Here is a 27883-nt window from a genome sequence, read left to right as displayed (position 1 = left end):
GAGGTAAAATGGTATCCGTCTTCAGCTTGTGACGGATATGTCATGTCTTCAATGAGAATTTGTGCATCTTATATTCTTTTGCTAATCTAAAACTCACCCATACATTGCATCGATATTAAATGTATAGGTTAATGTTGAAAGCAATACAAAAGAGACTAAAATTTGAATATTACCATAGAGGATGATGATATGAACTCATGTATGGTGTTTGCATCAAATTCTAATCAAACCATCTCCATTCCTGAAAAAAAAAAACACAACCAATCATAAAAGTTAATATGACATAGAATTAGATAGATTCTACTAAGGGGGTGTTTGGTTGGAGCTTTTGGAATGGATTGGAATGAATTCAGGCCATTCTAATGTTTGGTTGGAGCATTTTGGAATGGAGTTAGATACCTGATGGATTCTAACTCCATTCCAACCCCTTGGAATCCCATACCCATCTCTCTCCCCAAGTTTCCAACTCCATTCCACCCAACACATTATTATTCCCATACCCGGATTGAACCAAACAACTTCAAACATGTATGGAGTTCTAACTCCATACCTCTTTGGAGTTAGAATCTATTCCATTCCATACCTAATGTTTGAACCAAACGCCCCCTAAAAGGAATAACAGGTATACAAAATCAAATTTTAAAACCCATTAAAATTATTGCTAATAAAAAATTAAAATGAGTAAGAAAAACAACACAAAAGGGGAATATCTAGCACAAACTAAGATGAGTGCCCATTATGTGTGTATATATAATCAATTAACATAGTTTGCTTTTAGAAGGATTCATATTCATTAAGGAAACTCTTGAAAAGATAAATCGAAAAAGCTATCGTAATTTGATTATGTTTGCTTCACAAAGAGTTTCATCATGCGGTGGATAGTAAGAAAAAAAATATCTTCACGTATATGATTGACTATGTCATAGTCAATCTTTATCTTATCATAGGATAACTAATTTTTTATTTTAATATTTATCTCTTTATTTATTTAATTATATGGTAGTCTGTAAAAATTGGACTCTATGTAATCGCTCGAAAAAAGCTTTCTTTAATAATATAGATAGATATAGATTCTCTCCTATTTATTTTAACTCCCTCCCCCTTCTTTTTCATCTATTCATATAACTCTCCCTTTTTTTTTATTTAGTAAAGTTTTATACTTATTTTAATCACCTTACACCACAACAATACCCCACAATACTCATACTTTATCTTATTTTAATCATCTTACCCCACAACAATACTTATTTTAAAATCATCTTACCCTACAATAATACTCTCCTCTCTCCAATTACCTTACACCACGTACTTTACAATAAAATAATCCTCCCTTTAATTCACGTACCCTTTTAAAAAGGGAGAGTTAAAATAAATAAGAGAGAATATATATTAGTATAAAACCGTTCTACGGAAGAGTGACTGACATAAACACGAGTCTCGCCCACCAAAAGAATATTCCGTATGAAATAAGGCGGAAGATAACAGGGAAGGAAGAAAGAAAATCGAACGCAACCTTGATACATTCATACATAGACGAATCTCCCTCGTGATTTCAACAATTTGTAGCCAACATAACATCACATCATCACATAACCTAATAACCTAAAATTGTTCTTCCCCAATTCCTTCAATTTCACACTAAATTCTTCTTGATCGCTTCACAATTTAAGTTTCTGGAAATGGGACAAGCTTTTCGGAAGCTCTTCGATACTTTCTTCGGCAACACTGAAATGAGGGTTCGCCTTCTTTTACTTACTCTTTTTCACTTGATTTATTCAGTTTTTTCGTTCAATTTGATTTTTTAATTAGGGTTTGCCGATTTTGTACCACTGCGCGATTTGATCGTGTCTGATTTTTCCTTTTTGTGTTGATAATTTGTGGAATCTTTGCGAATCGTTTTGCGGAGGAAATTATTCGTTATCTGATATAGATTCTGTGTTGAGTGATCATTCATTTCATATGGAAATTAATGATTGAATTAGGGATGAGATTGAAGGAGTGATTATGAACGAACAGTTTATTTAGTTTACTTGTAAGTATACCTTACAACTGTAATTAGTTAAAATTTGCTGAGCGGTAGCGTATTCGTGCGGGGTTTAGGATTAAGGAAGTTGTTCCGGCTGTGTAGGAGGTACTTAGTACTTGCTAAGGGTAGTGTATTGTTTTTGCTAGTTAGTTATCGAACTAGGTTGGGTTATATGCCCAATTCTAATTCTGTTAATGTTCTAAATGGTGTTGTGAGTCGTCTGTTTGTAGCATTTCCGTTCAAGGTTAATTCTTAGTTTTGTGGTAAGTTACTTGTGGATCAACTATGATCATTTTGGGAGTGACTATTTTATGAGGCGGCAGATCTTTTGTATGTTTAACACTTAAGCTGTTGACTGAATAAATGGCCGTGATCTTGCTTGCAAAACCCGTGCTGTCATGATATGGTGGATTTCAAATTTTAAGGACTTGCTGGTTTCTTTTTGTTTATTTCTTGTGTTTCGCTTCTGGTAAAGAATATATTGATGATTACATGTAGTTCATCTTGTTGTATTTCTTGTATATTGTGCTTTAATTACGCCAATGTTATATTTTTTACACTTTGTGCTTTTCATGAGTGATTTTTTAACTGAACTTCGGCGTAGGTTGTCATGCTTGGCCTTGATGCAGCTGGCAAAACAACCATACTGTACAAGCTTCACATTGGAGAAGTTCTATCAACCGTTCCAACGATTGGTATGTTCCACACACTTGAATAATTTTTGCTACAAACGTAAGCCAATCAACCCTTTGCCAGTTAGGGCATGTCTGCTGTTGTGATATGAAATTGTTGGTCAGAATATGTTTGCTACAGATAATTAGTAATATGCCTGTGTTTTGCTCTTAAGGATCCCGATCCTCCTTTTTTAATCTCTACGCGTGCTTTTCTGCTGCCTAATCCTATTCATTTTTTCTCTCCTGCCTCTTTAGTGTTTGGAAATTTAAGATTGAGCGAGTTGATTTTCATTTTTAATACCTAAGTGGGTAATTCTTTTGATAGTGCATATCTATTGTTTTCTTTTTTATCTCTTATATTTTATGTGGATGTAGTATGGTTGGTCATAGAACATTATAACCTCAATCGGAATAATTCGTCTTGGCTGTTGACTACTAGATTTTTTAAGTTATATGGAAAAGTAATAATGTTCATCTCCTAGATAATGGACTGTGAGACTTCCTTGTTAAGTGTTCTGTTCATTTGAGTGCTGTGGCTGGTGAGAGTGAGAATGTAATGTGGGGCTGGTGGGGTCAACGCTTGCTTGCTAGTTGTTGCCGCTTGCCGGCTAGTGAAGCTGTGCAGGTCTCATGTGGTGGTCTACTGAAGCTTCTCATTTCTTCAGCTGATTTGTTTGGTCGATATTGGGGTTAGATGTTCGACGTAGTTGAGCTGCCTAGTTGCCTTTCTCTTATAGAGTTGATTGGTTGCAGTTCATCGGTTTGGTTTTGTCCTCTTCTGTCGCCTGGCTTCGTGACACTATCCCGGTTCATCATGAGAGGTGGTTTGTGTTTGCTCTTTTTTATATGGGTGTTACAAGGATGAATTCATGAGGGATGGTGAAACTAGATGGCATTTACTGCTGACCTTGTTTGATCTTCAAGAGAGTTATACCGACTGATACTTCTTTGCTTTATTTTTGTCAAATATTGGATTTTTATTGTTCCCCAAGCATGGCCTTGATTCGATGCTGGCCTAAACTCCAACAGGTGTTTAGGTCCTTCCCAATTTGGAGTTTTGAGATTCAGCTTTTTTAACTTCAACTCTATTTGGGTGTATTAGTATTGACTCTTTTCTGTTTGAGTTTCTTTTTGAAATATTGAATAGTTCTATGAGCTTAGGCATTGCTTAAACATTGTAGCTCAGCTGTAATAAAAGCGTGATCTCTGGATTGAATATGTGTGCGGGTTTCAGTTCTTGTAGGTGTATGAGTTCTAAATCAAAGAGGCTTTTGAGCTTCAGCTCATTGATTGTCTCCTAATTTACTCAATTTTGATAAAATGGCTACAAATCATTGAAATATTTTTTACTTTGTTAAGTTATTAGGTTGCAGATAATTCATAAAAAAAGTAACTGATAGTGAGAAGAAAATAGCTAAGAGGACACATTAGCATGCTACTGGATCTTCAAAAACATTTTAATCATATTCACTAATTAATGGAGCTACCTATTATTGTGTCCTTGTTTCTTCAAAACTGCTACCTTTCGTTGTGGTACCGTGATACTCCAGTTCTGCTGGGGTTCTAGAAACTAGGATTTGGTTTCTTCTTTCAAACTACTAGCTCAAAGGAATTTGAGCCAAGTGATGTCAAATTTTACCCTAGGAGGACCTTTTGTTTTCCAAAACTCGTCTGTTTTCAGATTTTTGTTTTTCTCTATGAATAAAAGAACCTAGGAGCTGATGTAAGTTGCTACTGCCTATAGGTTTCAATGTGGAGAAAGTTCAGTATAAGAATGTGATGTTCACTGTGTGGGATGTTGGAGGCCAAGAGAAGCTAAGACCACTTTGGAGGCATTACTTTAACAATACTGATGGACTGGTATTTCAGTTTTTTACTTGTAGCATGTATTTGATTATTGATCAATATTTTTTTAGTAACTTTTAGAATTTGCTGAGAATCTGCAACTCATTGAGAGCTATTCTCAGCCATTAGATCAGCAGAAGAGCAACTTCAAGAATAGACCGCATTTTAACCTAATCTAACACTGTCTCCATCCCCCTTTCTCCTCTTCAACAACCCGCACAGTCGTCACTGCCATCCATTCTCCACGCCCCGCCACTGCACCATCACCTGTAGATGTTAGGCGCCGGCGCTCTACCACCGAAAAACCGGCGGTGTGCCTGGCCGACCACCCCTCCGCATGTCCTTCCTCCTGAGTCTTTATACCTCCTCCCCTTTTTTCTCTTTCTCTCTTCTCATTCTCCAATTCTCCATGGCCTTACACTCCCCAAACATCTAAGCGACCACCTTCACGCTCAAACCAGCCAGTCATCACGCGTGGCGCATCTATCTTTGCGCCCTTCTCATTACCCTTTCTCTCACTCGACTCCCTCTGCCTCATTATTTCGAATCTCGTAACTCACAGCCCTTGACCTGGCCAATTGTGAGTTACAATATAGGATTGTGTCAAACTGTGCCAGTGAGGGGCATGCAGAGAGGGAGGAGAGGAAAATCGATAGAGAATAGTGTTGATGTGCAGTTGGCCAGCGTGGGTGGGGAGTTGCTGTGCCGGGGGTTGATGTCGGTGGGTACGCTGTTAGGAAGGTAACTAGGTGATAAAGGAGGCAGGAGGCTCTGCACGGATGAGGGTTTGGCAGATCTCCCGCAATGGCAAGTCTGACGGCGGACTTCGGTGAAGTTGATGATGAGGGGAAGAGAGGGATTGGTTATTATGAGTTTGGACGTTTGGTTTTTGTAATCTAGGCCCTCCGCCTTGGTGTTAAGTTTAAGGGTGGCATTGAGTTGGGACTCTCACCGAATTCTGACCCCTATCTTTGTAGTTTATGACTTTTTTTGGTTTTCTAATCTTCTTTATGTTGGCAGATCTATGTTGTTGATTCCTTGGATCGAGAACGAATTGTAAAAGCTAAACAAGAGTTTCAGGTTGACTTTTGATAAATTTATGAGAATCAAGTGGGCATTATTCCATGTTTTTTTAGGATAAGAACACAGTATGACTTTTTGTTGCTGACATTCTCCTTCCTCTTTCAGGCGATCATCAATGATCCATTCATGCTCAATAGTGTTATTTTGGTGTTTGCAAACAAGCAAGATATGGTGTGTGTCTCTACATTTCTGTTTTTCTGTGTAATGCCACATTTTCTTAATCATGCTTGCTTTTGCATTTGATGAGTTTGATGGATCCTAATTTCAGATTTGGTTTTCAGTGAACTTGCCATCATTCTTAATTTGCATTTTTGCTTCTGAAAGGTCATCTGTTCGAGTAAAAAATTAAAATCCATGATATTTGTTATGCTTGGCCTCTCTAATTTTAACGTTCAGAAGAATTACAGTTAGTGTCAATCCTATTTGATATCTGACTGGTGAGCACCCATTACGATTAGAGGAACATTGTTTTTTTTTACCAGGCGTTGTAGAGTTTTCCTGTCCTTTGGCTTGGAATATGATGGGATAAAGCAAATGACTCATGACACAGTTTATGCTATGCTTCCTATATTGCGATGTAGAAAGTTGTCGGTGCAATTTTGAATTCTCTTCGTGATTTTATGGGTCCTCTTGTTTCAACATGAGAATATTGTTGTTGTGTACATCCAATGCCCTAACTTGGCCATAACTCTAGGGCATTGGTAATAATTTGGTATGATGTTGTGGTAGGGTATAATGACAAGTTAGGAAGATAATAAAGGTGGTGGCAGTTAAGGTAAAAGCATAATTTATTTTATTTTTGTAGAAAGGAGCTATGTCACCGCTGGAAGTATGTGAAGGGTTAGGTCTCTTTGATCTCAAAAATAGGAAATGGCACATTCAGGGGACTTGTGCTCTAAGGGGAGATGGTCTATACGAAGGTTTGGACTGGCTAGCCAGTACCCTCAAAGAAGTACGAGCTGCCGGATACTCATCAGTGGGGACCTCATCTTTCTAATTCATCAGGTTATAAGTCTTTGACCTTGGTTTTCTTCAAAACCTTACGATACACAACCAGCCTTTCTCATGAAATTTTATTTCGTCACCGGTTAGATTCAAGGGGTTGATCCTGATCTCACATAAGTAGCTGAAGGATTTGCAGTTCTTGCATATGATTGGGGTAATGCTGTGGGACCTGTTGATGCTCTGGGCATTGTATTCCCTACAAATCGCTGACAATTTTTGTATCAAAAAATGGCTGACTAGTTCTAATGTATATTGACATTTTCACTGTAAGGCTTAACAAATTGAGATATTGCTACGTTTACATACAGTGTGTAATTGACTTCTTAGCGTGATCAATATTGAGTGGTTTGTTAGTTATCAATTGCTGAGGGTTCTCGTGCATGCGTCTTCAGGTCGTTATAGCTGCAATGTAATGCTGTTCCTCCCAAGTTTCGCTTTGAAATTCAATACTTTCATGACAATAATTGGAGGAATAGAAAAGGGGAGATGTATTACATATACATCATATCTTCTTTCATGGACAATGAAGTATCTGATTTGATGATAATTAGTACGACATTCGTTTAAAGGGCAAGATATATTGTATGAGATAATCTTCCATGTGAAATTAACATCAATTTATACAATTTATGTTGATGAATAAATGAGTATTCCAGAAATGACGTCAACTTATATAATCGAATAAACAATTGCCAATTTTGCAAATTTGAACTACAAAATACCAAGCAGATGTCACTCCATGTCAGGTACGTTCGGTTCTGTACAAAGCTTCGCACTCAGCTACTTATTAAAGCAGGTGACGTAAATAAATATGTGAGATATATAAATATATATAGTTATGATATAAAATAGCCTTCCCCAGTTCTTGTGATTCTTGTAAACGTAATCTAGCGTAACTAATAGAACTACTGAATGACCGTCAGAACAGCCCATCATCAAACTCTTCGTACTCCTCTTCATTGTAACTGTATGGATCATCCTGGTAATCATCGTATGTTTTCTTTTCGTCATAGTATTCATTATCCTCGTCATTCTCTCCTTGATTTTTCTTTTCTGGAAAGCTTTCTGTGCGAATCCTCTTTGGGCTATCAGAAACTACCTGCAAATATAGACAAGTTGACATAAATTCATAATTTTCTTTGTAAATAGAAATAAAGACGAGTACAAAATCAAAATGCACACAGCCTTGTACTGAGCAACCATGCGACAGACACTGCTTGTGTTTGAGAATACTAATACTAAATGAAACTGTCGTCTGATTCCAGTACATGATGACGCTTAGTAAACTGACGGTCAGAATTACCATTCTCAACACTCCAGCAACAAATTTTAGAATCAAAAGTATTACAGTACTATCGTATAGCAAGAACTTACAGGCTCATCAAACAGTTCCTTCAATCTGTCATGGTTGAGTTTTGAACTAACTCTCTGAAACCAACAACAAAATCAAAGCAAGATATATTAAACGCCATTTCATGTCAAGTCATTAACTGGTAGTTATACAGGTGTTGAGACTCCATCCAGGCAGAGAGTCAGAAACGGGACAAAAAGTCAACTCTAATAATACAATATGCCTGTTTTTAATTTTTGCTTATTACCTTTTTGCTCAACATTTGATGAGCAGCTTCAGATGCAGTCTGGGCGATTCCATTTGTCTTCTTTTGCTGACGTTCCTGATAAATACATATGAAAGATTTTATAGAGCGGAGTCGTATAGAAAGAAATACATGCACATAAAATCCAATTTCGATCCCAGAAAAAAGCAAATGGAGAAGGCGAGAAGCTTTGCTGCAGTAATTTTTCGAATCTACTTTTTCACATCGAACTTTCCTCTTTCACATACTCTTTTTCATTAATTTTCCATATCATACCCTTTTTCTAAACCTAACCAAATTAAGTCTTATATGTAGCTTTTCTCTAAAATCGAATCTAATTGTTCTAAAAACTAAAATAATGGATTATAATCCTCCAATTAATTGTTTCCCTTCTAAATTTCCAATTAGAATTGATTTCATTGCCAGTGCTGAACAATAACTCAACTCGCCATAATAACAACCATCTGAACTTAATCGAAATTCGCCGTTTACGCATAATTGAACAAAAATAATTCACAGAGAAAAAAATGATGCCAAAATTCATGTGTAGTACCAAACAATTTGCTTGCGAAATTTCAAGTGTAGTAACCAAACAATTAACAGGACAAAAAAAACTGAATTAATTGTTTCTTGCTGCAAGTGTAGTACCAAAAAAAAATTGCTGGGGAACGCGGGTCTGGGGAGCAAGGGTCGGGGAAGGACGAGAAATGGATGGGTGGTTGTCAGAAGGAGCGGGGTGGTCGTACAGGGGAGCGAGGTGGTCGGACAAGGGAATGAGCGTGCTGGATAGGGGACAAGGGTAGTCGGCTAAAGGGAACCTCGAGTCGGCCGGAGCATGGGTCGTCGGAGGGAGGTGAAGGGAAGGGAGTTGAAAAAATCAATTGACTGAGAGGGTGAGGAAAAAATGACAAGAGTATAATTGTAAAAGGCGTACATCAAAGAGTAAAATTCGCACCTGAAAAAGAACAGCCTTAAATTTTTTAGAGCCTACGCTCACCATCAATTTTTTTTTTCCTATTCCTACTCAAACTCAGAAACAATTACTAATATGGAGCACGAAAAAGTTTTACAGGTCTTGTTTGGAGTAAGTTTCGATGTTCGATGTTGACATTACGACTATGTTGCTCGGACTCTTCAAGATTACCTCTCGTACCCATGTCGGACACTCGACACTCAGACATGGGTAGGACACCCGGACACTTCATCTTAGAACAAAAACATGATGCTTTTCCATAATATAGACGAATTCGACATTTGGATACGCACCAATGTCGAATACTTCTAACCGATTCCGAGCAACATACATTACAACGTTTATTGACTTTATTTATATATATATATATGACATGTTTCCGTGTGACCTGCATAGGACAAGATGTGCTAACATTACTCCACGGCTGAAAAAAAAAACTGAATTTTCAGAAGATTTCTCCTTGTCGCCAAAAACACAGTCAATCTGATACAGAAAGTTTCCAACATATTGAAATATATTTAAAAAAAAAAAGGCGAGCAAGGATGACATTAAGCATTATACTGCACCTTTTTTGGCTTCGGAACATTCAGAAGACCCGCAGCTGCTTTTTGTGCTTGTTCCTGCACATGTATGCAACATCACATCACACACTTTAAAATCAGATAAGAGAAAGTGGGGCAGGGGAACAAGAGGACAAGCTCCAACTTTACAAGTTAAGAAGAACTACAAATAAATTCCACAATAGATAAAATAACATTCCAAATAGATGCAATCTAGACTAGACGACATAAGCAAAGATAAAATTCTTTCTTTGTACCTTCATGAAACTGCGTTATAGCTGGCACTTAGGGAATTCTGAAAATTTAAAAAAAAAAAAAAAAAAGTGCAGCCAAGTCCACGATGGCGTCCCCGCAAAGCGAGGGTCCGGGGAAGGGTCCCACCATAAGGGTGTCATATACTGAATAATTTAGTTTAGGTGCCATAAGGTATGGGCTAAATTAGACTATGATGCCTAGAGGGTTGGCTAGTTACCTACAGTGTACCATGACCAAAACTTCATCCACAAAAAAAAAAAAATGTCGCAAAATTGGGTGACAATTATTCATAATGATTTATATTACAGTTTGTTTTTGCTTTTTATTATACAACAACAACAACAACAACAACAACATCAGAGCCTTAATCCCAAAATGATTTGGGGTCGGCTGACATGAATCATCCTTTCGAACCGTAAAAAAAAACTTAATTAGTTTAGATAAAGATGGACTTATGTATCCCTTAAATCACCATAGGGAGGAATATCTCAAACCGGGTGATCCAAGTGGGAAATAACTCAAACGTCAAGTCATCAAAGCGACATCAACCAAACCATAAGGCACCAAAGTGCAAGTCAAGCTCAAAGCACAATGTGGAAATTTTCCGATTGATAATGTTATTGCACATATTAAGGTCTTCCGTGCTCTTATCCAAGAGGCTAGTTACTCGTTGCTTTCACAAGGTTAATAAATTAGCAGACTTTATGGCCAATACACTTAAAATCGCTATTTCGAGGTGGGTTGATAGTCCGTGCCTATCCTCTCCTCACTCATGTGGAGAGATGACATAGGTTGGTCTTATTCATCAGACTAGATTCCATAGTAACTGGTATCTATGGTTTCCATGATAACAAGACATTTCAAGTAAAGATGAGTTGACATAGAACTAGACCTCAAGGTACTCCCAATTAACCTTCTCCCAGATCATCTTCTTGTATTGCGTCTCTTCTTCATTATGCAAGTAAGCATCAACCTGCGAAAAAATTTCTAAGTTCGACATGTACAAAGGAGATACAAATCATCAACAGATTGGTTGTGAAAACCTGTGATGCTCGGACTTGGGGATGAGGATCCGACACGGGTACAGATCCGAGTGTCGGATCCTTGAAATCTCAAAAACAAGGACTCGGATACGAGGATCCAAATTTAAATTTGGACTCCGCTAATTTTTATTTTTTTCTGAAAAAATTGATTATTAGTTAAAATAATCAAAGAAAAGAAAGGAAAAGTAGTTTCTTCATGTTTAACATGAATGAAGACTTTATTACGGCATTAAATTAATGTCAAGATCACTCCTGATATAGGGCTGTTTTACAAAACAAAGGGTAAGAACAAAACACTCTCACACCGATTTCTTATAGAAGGATCCGTCAAGGATCCATGTCCGGATCCGTGTCTGGATCCTGTCCACCGGATCCTCAGGGTCAGGTGAAGAGTCCGAGCATCATAGGTGAAAACCAAGGAGATACAAATCATCAACACACAGCAAACTTCGTGAAAACCAATTTCACCAGTGAAGTGCGACTTTTAGAAAATATTGGTTGTGACATTTGAAAAAAAAAATTAAACTAAAAAAAATAAGCAACGTGTGATCCCTCCATTAGTAATTACACCAATCTCCACCTTTGTCGCTTACATAATTATAACTTCAGCGGGTCCTTGGCAAACACTTAGGGGATGCTTGGTTGGGGATATTCAGGAAAGGGCAAGGGAATCAAAATTAGTGATTCCCTTTGTTTGTGTTTGTTTGACTAAAACAAGCATTCCCTTTACCCCTTTGTTACCCCCAACTCCTCCAACTCCTTACCCTCACCCACCACCATAAACACCCCCTTTCCCCTCTTTCCTTTTCTTGATTCTATTCCCTTACCCTTAGATGGACCAAACACCCCCTTACACTAATAACCTCTTACTGCAGCTAGATGTGGCATTATAATATACCTCCTTCACACTTGCCTATGCAGGATCTATAACGGCAAATGATGGAATTGGTGTTCGAAACAGAATCAATAAATACGCAAATTTTTAGCCATGACCTTGAAATATCATCCGTATCTCCTAAAGCATATTTCTACAATTATTTGCAGACAGCGTACCACATAATTTTTTAGAGCACATGTCCGTCACCACAAGCAAAACAAAATAGTACACACCTCTGCATCATCAATATCAGAAAAATTATCTGATTCGTCACCTTCCATACCCAGATCATCAGCTGTTCCAGAAATGCCTCCTAAACTATCTAGAACTCCATGCTCAATTGCAGCTTCTGGTACATTATGGTGACAATAAAAATTGTTAAATCTATTCACTACAATTGTCAATCAAGAAGACCCTACAACACATGGTGAATAAAAACACAAACCTGTGGTTTTCATCTGATCAACTCCACCAGCATCCGCCCTTGTTACATTCTCAATCTGAAAAAAGACAAGAAATTCGTTAAAATCACAATTTTAAAACGGATCTTCTCATCAGTCAGCAAATGCAACACACAGAATTCACTGCTCTTTTAATAAAATATTCATCTTTATATAGAATATTAACATAATCAAGCGCAGTAAAAGAGCAATACGCAGTTCTCAACTACAAACATTGACAAAGAGGTCTACTTCCACAACTCCACTGATAAAACGTATTTTGAAATGCAGAATACCCTTCAAGCTTTAAAGCACCCCAAACATTAATTCCATCATATTGACAAAGAACAATGTGATGAATTTTTATCATGGAAATATAAGACCACTCTGGAATTTTAATACCACCCCAAACATTAATTCCATCATATTTTCATGTATTAGGTAGTTTTAACTGCAAAATTTTGCTGCTCTGCTCCCATACTGAAACTTCATTTTTAAAGTTAAGAGGGAAGTGCCAACTAGAAGAAGCTTAAGGTCTCACTAATTTCATTTTTTCTTCTCTAGAAGCGTCAGTTTTGGAATGTGCTCATTTGACGGTAACTGAAGGCCGATATGCTACTACAGCATTCGTATGCCGCAGAAAGTATGGAACACTGGAGGAAAAAGCACAAACAAATCCATGCATCTCACATATATAAAAGAAAATAAAATAAAAGTAAACAACCATTAATTTAAGTGGGTTTATCTCAGTTGGTACCCCAAAGTGGTAATATGTAAGTGTTTCTCATGTACAAACACCCTCTTTACAATTGCCATTGTGAGCCTAGAATATTGCAATTTTGAAAGAAGGTGTTCACAGTACACATAAAAGTTCCATCTTCCTACCCTAGAGCCTAGGCAGAAGGCCTCTTTTTAGAAGAATTGGCACAATAGAATGGCACAGTGATGTGTGACACCATGCAATTGACGGAAAACAAATAACTGTAGCTAAAACAACACAAGGTTAGTACAGCTGGGTTGATACAACTGCTTTCAGCTTGTTCTATATCCAGTAGAGAATTCTTAGCATTTCCCTCTGCACGTGCCTTGGCCAACCTCTCTCTCTCAGCACGCTGGAAAGCTGGAGGTTCTGATCCCCCATCAAGACCTCCTGATATTCTTATAAACTGCATCATGGAACAGTGCATAAAAAGGATGTCAAAGTTGAAGAGTATTAACGACTTTGATAGAAGTAGAATAATACCTCTATGTAACAATCTTCACACAATCCATGGGCAAAATGAGATGTGTTGGCACTATTCTTATGTTCACAAAGCAATTCACCTTCTTTAGACATGTTACCCTTAATGAAAGTATGTTGATTAACATTGTTCTCAATCTCCTCAGCTTTCTGGATGAATTCCTCTATCTGTCACCAGCATAGTTAGTTAAGGGAAAACGTTGAACCGATTTCATAACCAAAAGAAATATGATAGATTCTATAAGGTAGTTGTATCACCAAGTAAAACATCACCAAAGCAGCAATGTCTTTTTAGTAATCAAGATTTGAGTGCAGGACCCAATATGATAGCAGTCAATGACATTAGCAGATAAATAAGTCTACAACTCTACAAGGAGGTGTTTGATTCACTCAATAAAGGTATGAGGTGTAGGTTTGACAAAAGTAAGGGTTTCATATCCATACCTCAAGCCATTACGGTATGGGTTTCTCATTGCCAAGGAGGGGGATGGGTATGAGATTAATACACATGGGTACCAAATTAGAAAAAAGTGAAAAAAAATAAAAAATTACAGCATATAGTAAATGAAATCTTTTATATATTTATTTGATTAGATCTTTATTTACATGATTTTATAATATTTAAACTTATATTTATAATATGATATTTTACAGATTTTTAACTCAAAATTTGAGTTACAACCTCATACCACCCAGAATTCAAACAAACACGAGATATGTGAAATCAAGTTCCAACTTCCAACTTCCAACCCAATAACACCCAGGCTTTATTCCTGATTTCAAACCCATACCCATGCACGAAACAAACGCCCCCTGAGTTCCTAAAAAAAAAAAAAACGGCCCAAAGAGAAGATAAAACGGCCTAGAGTGGGACTATCACCAATGTCTAAAAAGTAAGCTCCACTTTAAGCTCAAACAGCATATAAAATATGTTTTTAGCCCCAGTAACGTTTATCCAAATAACTGGAACCAGATAACAGATCAGGAGCCTCTACTGCAATAGCCTTCCATTTAGCCTACAGACTACTCCCTCCATACCAGACCAATGGTAACATTGACCGTTTTGCCACTATTCATGGTCGTAGGGAATCTTCGATATTATTCTTAATCTATAAGACAAAATATACTCATGTGAGATCTTGTTTGATTTATCGTCATAAATGCTACTCCCTCCTATCCACTATTTTCTTCCCTATTTCCTTAAATGGATTATTCAGGTTTTCTTCCCCTTTCTTATTTTGGAAACTTTTACTCTTATTTTATTCATCCCTCTCTCTTATCACCAAACCCCACCTAACTTTTACTCTTATTTTATTCATCCCTCTCTCCTATCACCAAACCTCACCTAACTTTTACTCTTATTTTATTCATCCCTCTCTCCTGTCACCAAACCCCACCTTACTCACAATTCCTTATTTAATTCCTAATTATTCATTCCTCTCTCCAATTCACAAACCCCACCATCTTCCTTTATTCATTCTTTAATCATTCTCCTAAAATCTTGTGCCCACATCAAAGGGGAAGAAAACACCGACTAGGAGGGAGTATAAGAATATCAAATTTTAATAATTTTTAATAATGTGTAACAAAAGATATTTACGTTGCAAAACGTGTCTCGACAAGTGTGAAAAAGTCAACGTTACCATTGGTGTGGTATGGAGGGAGTATTATTTACCTCAGCAGGCATTAAGAACACTAACATTCTCAAAAACAACTAGTGTCCTTGATCACCACTGACGGTGAAAAATAGTAGTGTAATCAAGCTGTTTAAGACCTATCATTATTTAGAAAAAAAAAAGAGAGAGAGAGAAAGAGACAGCAGTATAGTATAGCCACTCGTAAATTCGTAATTGACTGTAAGTCAGAAGAAAACATCATGATGCGAATTTCAAGCATGCACACACCGTAAGGCTTCCTGACTCTGTTCCCTCAAACTCAATCAACCTCTTATTCAATGTTGCTTCACATATATGTACAACCTTGATCTGCACAAAGTAGTAAGATTGTTAACTGAAGAAAAATTACGAGATTTTGCTGAATCAATATTATGACATAGTAAAATCATTCTACAAATGACTCCCATAACCTTCGCCTACAGACAGGTCACAGGCTATAGAAAAATATGTTGCTGCAGGTAGTTCACGCAGAAAAAAAGGAAAAACTTACAACTTTAGTCTTTGGAATCTTGTGACCATATGAAAGAGCAGAAATATACAATGCTGCTCCGCACAAGCCACTAGGCTTTCTCCCCGTCTGCCAATGCACAAATTAAAACACAAGACGGGGTTAAGGGATTAAGAGTAGCAAAGTGAGGGGATGACCTTAACTGAAGTTTTCAACTTAAGACACCCCTGTGAAACTAAGAGGGTTCTTGTTTGATCGAAAAAGTGCAGCACTGCCAACTGTGCTTAAACTTGTGGTCCATTTTGAATGTGTTAGTTATGATTGTGGTCACAGTGACTGATCTGGACTCTGGAGTTGCAGAAATGGCAGCTATCATAACTTCACCGGTGAAATTTTGTGAGTTTAATTCTGATTAACTTGCATTTCTAAGTGGAAATGCATTTAAGCTGAGCATATATTTGAAGTCCTATTTCAAGCAATTAACTTCAACAGGCAACTATAATCATATGGAACTACATCAACCTAAAGGGTGGATCAACCATCAAACATAATTGTGATTAGAACGGAAGAACTACTAGGCTATCTCTCACTATTTATGGGGTTCCTACATGGTGATTTTACATGCTATTGTTCAGCAAGTATTTGAAGTGTTGGTATGAATGAAAGGACTGATAAACTAAGAAACTTGTCTGATAACTGATTAAAACACAACAGAGCTATCAATACCTGCATCCAATCTCGTTTCATACTAGTCATTATGCGCAATGCAGTTTTCTCAACCTCGTGGTTTATCTCCCCCAACAAACCTGCAAAAGTCATTTTGAAAAATTGTTTGTAGCACGTTCAAGAGTAATTTGATCTTATTAAAAACTATATTTCAATTTATACATTAGTTCATATTTTTTTTAAAGATGAAAGAAATTTTCCAAACTACAGGACACCAACTCTTTAGAACCATTAACATAAGTCCATCAAGAGACATCTGCTGAAATGAGCAGCGAAAAATGTGAACCACATCTGCTGACATGAGCAGAAAAAAATGCGAACCGCACATTCGAAAAAAGTGCTAAACTGAGAAGCAAAAAATGTAAACTGCACATTCGAAAAAAGGATAGCAATGACATGGCAAAAGATTCCATGAATTGGGACTTCTTGCAGGAGGCTATGATGGAACTCAATTTCCCAGTCGAATTTGTTAAGTGGGTACATGAGTACCCACAAATTAATTTTCCAACAAATAAAGGGTTCCTCTGACGTGTTCATTAAGAGGAAGAAAGGAATACGGCCAAGGGACCCCCTGTCACCCTATGTTTTTGTACTAGCTATGGGGATCCTCACTCGTATGCTTAAGGGAGAAACAAATGAAAAAAAAAATATAGTCATAACCCTAAATGTGCTAAGCTTCATCTTAAGCACCTTTCATTTGCTAGTGAATTGATGTTTTTTGCTCGAGGTGATAAACCTTCTATTAAAGGGGTCATGACTGTAGACAGATTTGCTGAGTCCTCTGGACTGAGGTTGAACCCCAAGAAAACAAGCATTTGTTGCTTTACAGTAGAGTTCACCTTTAATTTGGAGACTGTCAGTAGAAGCTTTTAGTTTCACAGGCAAACAGGTGTAATTTTGTTATGCTCAGAATGAATCCCATGAGTATTTATTTTTCAGTGTGCCTACATGAATGAGCTATGGAGCAGTATTTTGATTTGGTTGGGCTTCATAGACTGATAGACACAACTCTACTTGCTACTATCTACTATGGTTGGCAGAAGAGAAATGCAAGGGTTTTTGCAGCTTTGCAAAGAACAGTCCACATTCTTTCTTGGCATATAAAGTTTTTATTAGCTTGTATTATGATGTGAAATCTGATCCATTGACTTATATGCGGAAGCGAAACGAACAATTTGTTTTTTGGTTTTTCTGATTGAAACAAAACAGCGGCAAAATAACGAAAAGAAACAGTGAAAATAAAAGGGATATTTAGCCTTGAATTTCGACCTGAAATCGCAGCTAATAACGAAAGAGATTTGAGATTATGAAATTGAAGTTTGAAAAAAACACAAAAACCGTTGCAAGCTTTTGATCATTGAAGATCAGTTTGTATACAAAATTCGAGATTGTAATTCGAATTGGCGATTGAGGATTGGGCTCCAATCTCTTTCGTTATTAGCTGCGATTTCAGGCCGAAATTCAAGGCTAAATATCCCTTTTATATTTCGTGTTCTTCTTGTTAATTGCTGCTCTTGTTTCACATCGAAAAGCTCAAAAAAAAAAAAGTGTCATTGTTATTTCTTGCTGCTGCAATTCACGAACCAAACACACAGCAATATTGTTCAATTTGTTGCTTTTATATCTTCCCAGTCAAACAAACGGTACACGAGATTGTTCATTCCTTTTACTTAACAACGTTACGGTAACTAGTATACATTGTTTTTGCGGTTATTGTTTTCTGGATATTTCGGGGAATCAAATTGATATCTCTTTGAAGAGGGGTTGTACCTACCTTTTTGCCCTATATGGTAGAATACAAAAACAAAAGTCATAGACAAAGTATAGAATCGACGTGCATGTTTAGGCATGTCAAATGCTAAATTGCATTTGGGGAACGACAACTTCTTTAAACCAACTATACAACCATTGTTGTCATAGGCTAAATGCATACCATATGCGAACCGATGAATAAAGAGGCTTGGATCAACTAGCTTCCGAACAATGGTGTGTTCTTGAAGATGCAACACTTTGCAAAGCTGCAAAAATACAGCACCCAAGACATAGCTGCAATGCAGAATGAACCAAGATGCAAAACAAAGACATATTATATCATAACACCAAATGTCTTGATAGAATGAGTTAAGGGGAAGCCATGAAGATCTAAGTGAAATTATGTGCACGTGCAGAGAAGTGTCTTCAGAAAGTACACGACTCCCAAATTAGTATAGGACATCTTACACATTAACTCTCAAATACTCTGAAAATTCAATAAGGAGGAATGGTCTGTTTTTTTCCCTGCACAAGCAAGATTCGAAAAGATAAGTTAGCTACATGATTTAGTGATTCCAAGAACAATTCATCATTTCATCGCAGTAACTCTTAAAAGAGACAAGGTCCTACACAACTGATAACATCAGAGTGGCAAGGTGCCTAACTTTCATGACAGCACTGGTAAGAATTATTCACGGAATCAACATCTATTTCACCACAGATTTCTTAATTACTCCAATCTCTTATGAACTGCGTTGCTTCGATACAACCTATTTTGACCCAACCCCCGTGTCCGCTAGACAAGAGACGGATCCCCGTGCAGAATGCGTAACGAATATGACCGGCGTCTGGCTGATATTTCTACTTCATTGAGCAAAAGAAGAGTATTAGAGATCTTTTGATTTTCTTTCTTGTTAACGGTTTGTTTTACTATATCATCATTTTGAACTGACTAATGTGGGCTTGTGGGTTGTGGGCTTGTGGGTTGCGGGCTATGGGCCCGTGGCATATTGCCAGTATGTATTACATAGTATTTGACCATATTGGACAGAATGTAACGACATTCAATATATGTCACACCGTTGACATTTTCATTAATGAAAGATTAAATAAATAAAAGGAAAAACTCTTTTTATACTAGCCATGTCCCCATACCCATGTCAAAAAATTCGGACAGGGTCGTAGGGTCTACAATTTCGTACCTTGGAGAACCTAACACTAGGAACAGTACCAGAACCCTACACCTTACGCGAGATTGAGCAACATAGTGAATGAGTATCAATACTTAGCTAGATCCAGTCCAAGTCCAACTACAGAGTAGGCAAACATTTGAACAATATTTACGCAATTAAACTGCTTACCGACATGCAATGTAAAGACATGCAGCTGCCACCTGCTCAGCTCTACGGCCACGCACAAAATTTTTCTCAACGGCTATCTTTAACAAAAACAGACATACATGACGTCATATGATTATAAGAACTGTGTGTCCCTCAAAAATAGGCACAGTTTTGTACAACTCACTTCATAAAATCGCACGGAAGGTTTAGCTAGAAAATCTCCATCACCAACGCCCATGTTCTGAACCATTTCATAAATGAATTCATAGGCTGCAGCAAGAAACAGAAAAATAGTCATGCCTTGAAGTTGTACAGCCATATTTGATAAAATAACCCTAACCCAGTTGTCTACCTGCCGCACAGACAATTTTCATTTTGGCACGTGCGGCTAATGACCTGTGCAAGCAGTGCACTTGAACAGAACCTGGCAAATTTGTTTACGCGCGCTAAAATACTGTGGATTGCAGTTGGTCAAGTGTATTTAGTATACCACTATACCTATCGGTATTTATTGTTCTCCTGGTCGTGAGTTTGAGTGTTTGACACTTACTTTTTGCAACTTTTTTTGTCTTTTAGTGATCCCCACCCTCAGCTAGCCTTCTTTGTAGAATTGATTAGCCTTCATCGATGTAATTTATAAGTCCTTTGCAATTAGTGAATTACTGATAAAGTTACATCACATTACAAAATATTGTGAAGGATCTCCTTCACCAATTCATCAATTTAGGTAATCCTCCATTTCCTATATGCACTCATTTTCTGGAAGAAAAAAAAAAAAAAAAAAAAAAGGGCTTCTGGATAATTTCCATTATAGCCCAGCAAGCCATAACTTTTCTAATGGTTGTAAAAATAAGAGATACACTTATACCCAATTATAAAGTCCCACACTGAACCCTTATAATCTTCCAATGTCCTTGTCTTTAGGTTTAGGCAGAAACAGTGACTTCATCCTTAACCTATTTATTTATGAGAGACTAAATTGAGTAGAAGACATGAAGAGGAAGGGGGGTCTTTGTATACGAGATAGCAACAGAATGACCGCCGTGTACGAAAATGTTGAACAAAATGCAAATAAGAAGAGACAGCTACTGAACTACTTCATTAGAAAATTCATGAGAAAATTCCTGGAACTTGGCCTTTCGAGTAATACTTAAATCATGGCTAAAATTAGAGGCTTAGCGTGCATTATTCGAAAGATGACATTGCCTTGACTGCTCCTCCCAGGCTATTGAGGGATAAAAGGCTCTGTCTAAGGCTTGTTTGGGCTCTCTGAAGACAAGACCCCATGTGAAGATAAAAGTGTTTTAACTTGGTTGCCTCTAGCTCTTTTGTCCTTGACTGGTTCTTGGGTGGCATTTAGCTTTTTCTTTGTTTGGGATGAGTTCAGTTCCATTTGCAAGATTTAAACGTGTGCCAGTGGTTTAACAAACGAGAATTGAAGAATTCTTGAAGTACAGAAGCATGAAATATGGCATCAACAATTACATGAATGAATAGTAGGAAGGAAAGATGACTGTGGATTCAGACAAAGGAATCCATCTTCAGTTTTTAGGGAATCAAGCAGCGCTGTTCATTTTCATTTATGGAGATACAACACTTCACGATAGCCTGGAGGCATGCTTGCTTTTGTGCTATCTGCCACCAAGTTACATTAGTGACATTTAATTTAGACTGTCTAATTTAATTATATTCTCTGTTGAAAAATAGTCCTGGGCAGAAGATATTGTTTTAATCTAGATGAAAATCATCGTGAATTTTCTGACAGACGGTCAGGTGTCCACACTAGCGATTCAGCCTAATAAGATAGATCTTAATAAACCAACAACAATCCAAAACCTCAATACGTAAAACAGAGAATAATCACAAAAAGTTTAACAAAGCATACTCAGAGCAAAGGACTAATCAAATTTTGATACTTATAAGCACATACCCCTATGTAGTGTCCTTTCACGGGAAGCCGAATACTCTGATTCAATCCTCACATAAGAACCACTCGGCCCGCCCTGTAAATCAGAAACCCACGATGACATCCCAAAATAAACAAAAAAACATGGCATATGCAGACAAGTGAAGAACTTTTCTAGAATGGAGCGCCAACCTGCCCAGAAGGACCCTTCGTGAATTGTACTTCCTCTCTGAACATATCTTCGGCGACAACTTTCCCACATTTGGTGCAACATCTAAAACAAGAGAATAATAAGCAAGGAAGATCAAGATACAAAGAATGCAATCATCCATCACACTATTAAGTATTAACACTCAACCAAATGTCTTTTAGAAGCAAAACTGTCAACAAGTACAGAAACAAGCTAGTGTGATCTTTATCGATTAAACATTAAAAATACATAGGAGAAAAAGAGGCTGACTGAGAAAACTAAAGCGTGACGTAAAATACTAATACAACGATCCTTTGGAGCAGAACGAAGGATTTTATCAACATTAAACCTAATACTCCTTTCACAAAACAGGTATCTATTATTTGTCCTTTTTTAATCAAAGATTGATAGCCTAAAGCCCTTGAAAAATACCGTCCCCAAATCCAAAATTCCAAATAGAGTCACAAAGTGTTATTCATTTTCACGAACTACAGCGACTACACCGGGTTGAGACACAATTTATAATCATAATTGATATATAAATTACAATCCATGTCACAAAAGCGACAAGTAGAAATACGTATTTCAAGTATATATCGTAAAATGAGATGTGAAAAGATACTCCTGTCGACAATTAAGCATGAAACACATGTGTAGTCCTGAATTACATCAATCCTCATTCATACATAGTACAGAAGCGCACATAAACAGTTTATTGCAAAATCGGCAGTATAAAGAGGATGAAACAAGAACGACAGCGACTACAACGGAGAAATCGACTAATCGAATAAACGGGAAAATCAAACGGAAATCCGAAAAAGAAAGAAAGATGGAGTACATGTGGCCCAACTCAGTAGTTTTAACATCTCTCGTTTTCATACAGCTGCCGCACCAACTTCTACTACTCATCTCTACAATATTGAATTAAAATTAGGGTTTAAGATATACAAAAAAACAATCAAATTAATAAAAGAGGAAGAAGAAGACTAAGTAGAATGAATGAATGTCCCCAAGTTGACAGTATGATTGTTTTACCGACTAGCAGTTGGTCGCCTGACGGCGACAACGACGGCGAATGCGGCGGAGGAGTGAACGGCGGAGGAGTGAACGGCGGCGAAAATGAGTGAACGACGGCGGTTTTTTTTGTGTAGGCTACGCGCTCTGGGGATTGGTGAGTTGGTTCTTCAAAATTTTGGGAAACACATCTACTTATTTATTTAATTATTTTTGCCAAACAAAAAAGGAAATAATTTTTTATAATATGGAAATTTCTATTTTAATTACAAAATGGTAGAAATATTATTAGTTTCTTAATACTTTATCACTCGTGAAAATCACAATAAATCATGACACATTTATTGGACATTTAATTGCCATTAATTGGACATTTAATTAGATTATATAGATGTTAATTATGAAAAATACAAATAATAAAAGTTGTGAATTTGCTCAATAAGACAACCCGTTAATAATGAAAAATACGAGTAGTATAAGTTGTGAATTTCTATTGGAATAGTGTAGTACTGGTGCGGATTTGTCTTTGTCAACGCACCAGTATTTAAGATTGTTATGAATCTGATTTTAGTAATTAAAAAAATAGTATTTGTTGCCTGAGAGGTCTTATATTGTAAGACGATTCCAATGTATAAAAAAACAACTCATTTACTAACATTAAATTACTTTTTTAATAAAAATGCTCCATCTCGCAACCGGCCCACCCTATCATTCGGCATTCGCATACAAAAATGTACCATATGTTTTTTTTAACATTATACCATATGTTTTGGGTAACGAAAATTGTATAATATTGAAGTTTGTCATATACAACTTTTCATATAAGATCTCACAAAAAAAAAACCATATTTAAAACCTTACAATTAACCAATTTTATCATTTAATAAGTCATACATATCAATTTGTGTCGTACGTTTTAGTATTGGAAATCCTAAGATGATATATGTATCAGCCTAATTCAACATAATATTTTTATTTATAGAATGATCAATTAGCGAAGGCTCATTCCATGCCAAAAAATTTGAGCGTAAAATGTGACAATTTTGTAATAAATATTTTTATTTATAGAGACTATCTATTGCCACTAGCCCACCGAAGCTCTCGCCAAGGCACCACTCAACAAAATGCTATTATATACAACGATTGATATTTCTAAGAACGGGAATGTGACCATTTTATAGTAAAAAAATCATCAATAAATTCTTATTTATTAAATAAGGATTCATTTCATCGTAAAATGGCTGCATTTCCATGAAAAATTCTTGCGTACTCCGGGAGGACGGTACTCCTCACATTTCCATGTAACAGGCTTATGACACGATACAAATGAAAATTTGTAATACGAGTGCAATGACGCTATTTCAAGTCTCGTGTACTCGTAACACCAATCCCCGTGCACAAAAATGTAGAATAAAATGCAAATAAGAAGGGACAACTACATCATTCGAAATTTCATGAGAAAATTCTGACCGCTCCCCCAAGGCTATTCAGGGATAAAAGGCTCTGTTTAAGGCTTGTTTAGACTTTAGGCTCTTTGCCGGACAAGATCCCATATGAAGATGTATAGATTAGACAAAAAATCTCGCTTGCAAGGTAACGTAAGCCAAGAGGGCTGAGTAAAAAACTTGGTTGTGTGGCATTTAGCTGTTTCTTTGTTCTAGATGAGTTTGGTTCCATTTCAAAGAGTTAAACATGTGCCAGCGGTCTAAAAAACGAGAATGAAGAATTCTTACAACACAGAAGCATGGACTCTGACATAAATTATTATAAGAATTCGATTTATAGCTCTGCTATTACATCAGACATAGCTATTTATAGGCTGATGGCCTTGATTACCAAGCTAAGGACAGTTCGCCACAATGCGATCTTGTGCGATGTCATTTTCTAAAAAATTATTCCGTATAGAAGGTGGAGCTTAAATTCTTGTACTTCCTTCAGTGGTCCTCAGTCCTTACAATCCTTCAGGTGGATTCGACGTATTGCTCACATGGGATGTTATGAGCTGTCCCGATCCCTCTTACTGTGGTTGAGGCAGCTTAACCCTGGAGAAGTTCCTGGGCCTCCGTCAGCATTCCTTTGCCCGCTAGAATTTGAATGTAGATCCTCTGTTAATGTTAAATTTTCCAGACCTGTATCAGAGAAAGGAAAGATGGCTGTGGATTCAGACAAAGGAATCCATCTTGAAATTTCAAATTTTAGGGAATCAAGTTCATTTATGCAAATACGACATTCACGATAGCCTGGAGGAATGCTTGTTTTTTGTGCTATCTGCTCCCTAGTTACATTAGTGAGATTTAATTTAGACTCTTTAATTTAATTATATTTATTTATTTTCTATCAAAACATAGTCCTAATCGAACTAAATATCATCGTGGATTTAGCGATTCCGCATAATAAGATAGATATCAACAACCAACAGGCAACAACAATGCAAAACCTCAATACCTAAGACGGAGAATAACCACAAGAAGTTTAAGAAAACATACTCAGAGCAAAGGACTAATCAAAATTTGAAACTTATAAGCACATACCTTTATTCAGTGGCCTTTCACGGGAAGCTGAATCCTCCGATGCAACGGCCCTCTCAAAAGAAACATGCACCAGGTTCTGTATAACAGAAAAACACGATGACATCCCAAAATAAACAAAAAACATGGTATATTAATGTATGCAGGAACTTTTCCAGAATGGAGCGCCAACCTGCCAATCACCATTCTTCCCGAATTGTGGTTCCTCTATGAAAAGATTATCGTCGAGAACTTTCCCACACCTGCTGCAACATCTAAAGACACAGGAGAATAATAATCAAGGAAGATCAAGACACAAAGAATGCAATCATCCATCATACTGTAACACTCGACCAAATGTGTTTTAGAAGCAAAACTGTCAACGAGTACATAAACAAGCTAGTGTGATCTTTACCGGTTAAACATTGAAAATACATAGGACGAAAAAGAGGCTGACTGAGAGAATTAAAGCGTGATGTCGAGGGATTTTATCAACATCAAACCTAATACTCCTTCCGTCACAAGACTCACAAATACCGTCACCAAATCCAAAAAAAGCCGCAAGATGTTATTGATCTTAACTAGCTAATAGAATACATGTTTTTCTCCCGGGGGTTGAGACAATTTATAATCGACATATACATAATACATTGCAATTCATGTCACAAACGCGACAATTAGAAATACGTATTTAAAGTATATATAGTGAAATGAGACGTGAAAAGATATTCCTGTATAGTCCTGAATAACATAGTAGAGAAGCGCACATAAACGGTTTATAGAGGATGAAACAAGAACGATAGCGAATAGCGACAAGTCGAATAAACATGAAAAATCAAACGGCAATCCGAAAAAGAAAGAAAGAAGGGAGTACATGTAGCCCAAATCAGTAGGATAAGCCATATTCTTCATCATACAGCTGCTGCACCACCTCCTACTAATCATCTCTACAATATTAAACTAAAATTAGGATTTTAAATATAAAAAAGCAATCAGATTAATAAAGGAGGAGGAAGAAGAAGAAGAGTAAGTAGAATGACTGAATGAATGTCCACAAGTTGAGAAGTATGATTGTTTTACCGACTAGCAGTTGGTCGCCTGACGGCGACGACGGAGGCGTATGCGACGGTAGAGGCGGCGGCGAAAAGGAGTGAACGACTGTGGGTTTTTTTTGTTTAGGCTACGTGCTATGAGGATCGGTGTCTTGGATCAATATATATATACACTCCGTATAAGAAGCGAAGTCCGATGGTTTGGGCAGTGACTGCTTTAATTTTTTTTAAAATTGTAAGTTGTGGCTAAACCATCGACAAGACATATAGGGTAGCTTAAACCAAGAATTGAGCCTTCATTAAGCTAGTAGCTTAAATGACCCTACCACAAAATTCAACCAATAGAAATTAGTTTACTTAATTAACATATGAGTCAAGCTAGTTAAACTTTTGGCTAAACCATTGAAATGAATTAGTAGCTCAAAAATAAACTAGCTTAAAATGTGATGTGACAATAGTAAGCTAGTTGAAACTAGCTTACCATTGGACTTGCTCTAACAGACCCATGTTACGAAGTACTCCGCATTTATTAAACGGTTTTTCGGCACCTATAAAATTAACGTAGTTGCTCATTCATGTACAAGTTTTACTCATTCCTGTACTGTTTTTCATAACTTTTCCATCACCTACCCTTCTCCTAAAGAAAAAAACAAAAAATTCTCTCTTTTCCTCCTTCTCTTCAAGGTTAATCAAATTCTTAACAAATCAACAATTATACCTTTGAATTTACATATTGATCAAATAGTAATTATAATTCCAATCTTTAAACATCAAATTGTTGTATAACTTTGATAACAAACACAAATTAAATTAGGGATACTCATGAAATTGACGACACTTGAAAATTGGATCTGAAAATTAAATTAAAAGATCAGAAATTTGATATGCGATAGGTGTAACATTAAAATTTGATCTGGAAAAAACTTTGAATGAAAATATTAAATATGGGTAGAGTGTTGCATATTAATTTCCCAATAGCCCATTATTGGTATATAGATACCAAAAGTGAATCGTCCGCCATTTTTACTACTCCTCTGCATTTGACTATAGGAGAATTAATGCAAGAAATTGATGTCTATGTCATACACTCGTACTACCATTAATGGGCTACTAATAATTGGTTAGAACGCCTGCCTTTGGAATATTGGTATAGATACCAATGTTACTACTAATAATTGGTAGTAATTAATTTCTTTCTCGGTGTTGTACCCTCGTACTCATCCATCTGATTGATGCATAAATTGATGACGAGAATGCTAATAAAGAGATCAATAATGGTGTCGGGTTTGAGAAAACTGTTATAATGGCGGATTTGGTGGGTGTTGGTTGATAGATGCGAAGTGGACGAGGACGGTAGGGGGGTGCTGGCGACATGAGTGGTGGTTAGAGGAGGGAAGAAATTGAAAGAGAGAAAATTATTGATTATGAAACAAAAGGGAAAATGGGGTGTTAAAATAATAAGGGTATAACGGTCATTTATGTCCATGATTGAGTAAATCATGTCCATGAATGAGCATAACCCAAAATTAATACTCCCTCCATTCAACTCCACTTTATATGTTTATTTTATCATGTTTGTACGTATTTGCAAAAATTATAAAAGGTTAGATATTTTTAACGTACTCTTAAAGACGAATTAAATAAGATCTCACATGA

General features: G+C 36.8%; 3 protein-coding genes across 4 annotated transcripts; 1 reads left to right on the top strand and 2 right to left on the bottom strand.

Moving 5' to 3' along the window:
- Window positions 1-1417: 1417 nt before the first annotated feature.
- On the top strand, window positions 1418-6994 carry LOC141657177 (ADP-ribosylation factor-like). Of its 2 annotated transcripts, XM_074464324.1 has the most exons (7): window positions 1418-1736; window positions 2631-2721; window positions 4445-4560; window positions 5566-5625; window positions 5734-5799; window positions 6434-6633; window positions 6721-6994. In XM_074464324.1, the coding sequence occupies exons 1-6, from the start codon at window positions 1680-1682 to the stop codon at window positions 6623-6625; spliced, it is 582 nt and encodes a 193-aa protein (XP_074320425.1). In that variant the 5' UTR covers window positions 1418-1679; the 3' UTR covers window positions 6626-6633; window positions 6721-6994. The 2 variants fall into 2 exon arrangements, with proteins under 2 accessions (XP_074320425.1, XP_074320424.1); XM_074464323.1 differs by having other exon boundaries at window positions 6434-6994.
- Window positions 6995-7283: 289 nt separating this feature from the next.
- On the bottom strand, window positions 7284-22971 carry LOC141657176 (transcription factor IIIB 60 kDa subunit-like). Its single transcript, XM_074464322.1, has 20 exons — window positions 22690-22971; window positions 22493-22565; window positions 21657-21738; window positions 21489-21561; window positions 19743-19828; window positions 19580-19656; window positions 18687-18743; window positions 18400-18512; window positions 16467-16546; window positions 15783-15869; window positions 15521-15601; window positions 13620-13784; window positions 13387-13542; window positions 12382-12436; window positions 12170-12285; window positions 10909-10989; window positions 9768-9821; window positions 8232-8306; window positions 8008-8061; window positions 7284-7732 (listed from the first exon to the last, which is right to left on the bottom strand). Exons 2-20 carry the CDS (start codon window positions 22561-22563, stop codon window positions 7553-7555), a joined length of 1743 nt encoding a protein of 580 aa, XP_074320423.1. The 5' UTR covers window positions 22564-22565; window positions 22690-22971; the 3' UTR covers window positions 7284-7552.
- A 1392-nt stretch (window positions 22972-24363) lies between these two features.
- Window positions 24364-26381, bottom strand: LOC141657175 (uncharacterized). Its single transcript, XM_074464321.1, has 5 exons — window positions 26256-26381; window positions 26050-26122; window positions 25369-25450; window positions 25200-25275; window positions 24364-24797 (listed from the first exon to the last, which is right to left on the bottom strand). The coding sequence occupies exons 2-5, from the start codon at window positions 26118-26120 to the stop codon at window positions 24664-24666; spliced, it is 363 nt and encodes a 120-aa protein (XP_074320422.1). The 5' UTR covers window positions 26121-26122; window positions 26256-26381; the 3' UTR covers window positions 24364-24663.
- Window positions 26382-27883: the final 1502 nt, after the last annotated feature.

Source organism: Silene latifolia, chromosome 5 (assembly GCF_048544455.1).
Source record: "Silene latifolia isolate original U9 population chromosome 5, ASM4854445v1, whole genome shotgun sequence".
Classification (NCBI taxonomy): Eukaryota; Viridiplantae; Streptophyta; class Magnoliopsida; order Caryophyllales; family Caryophyllaceae; genus Silene; species Silene latifolia.
Note: the sequence above shows the minus strand (reverse complement) of the source record. Positions and strands in the feature narration are given on the sequence as shown.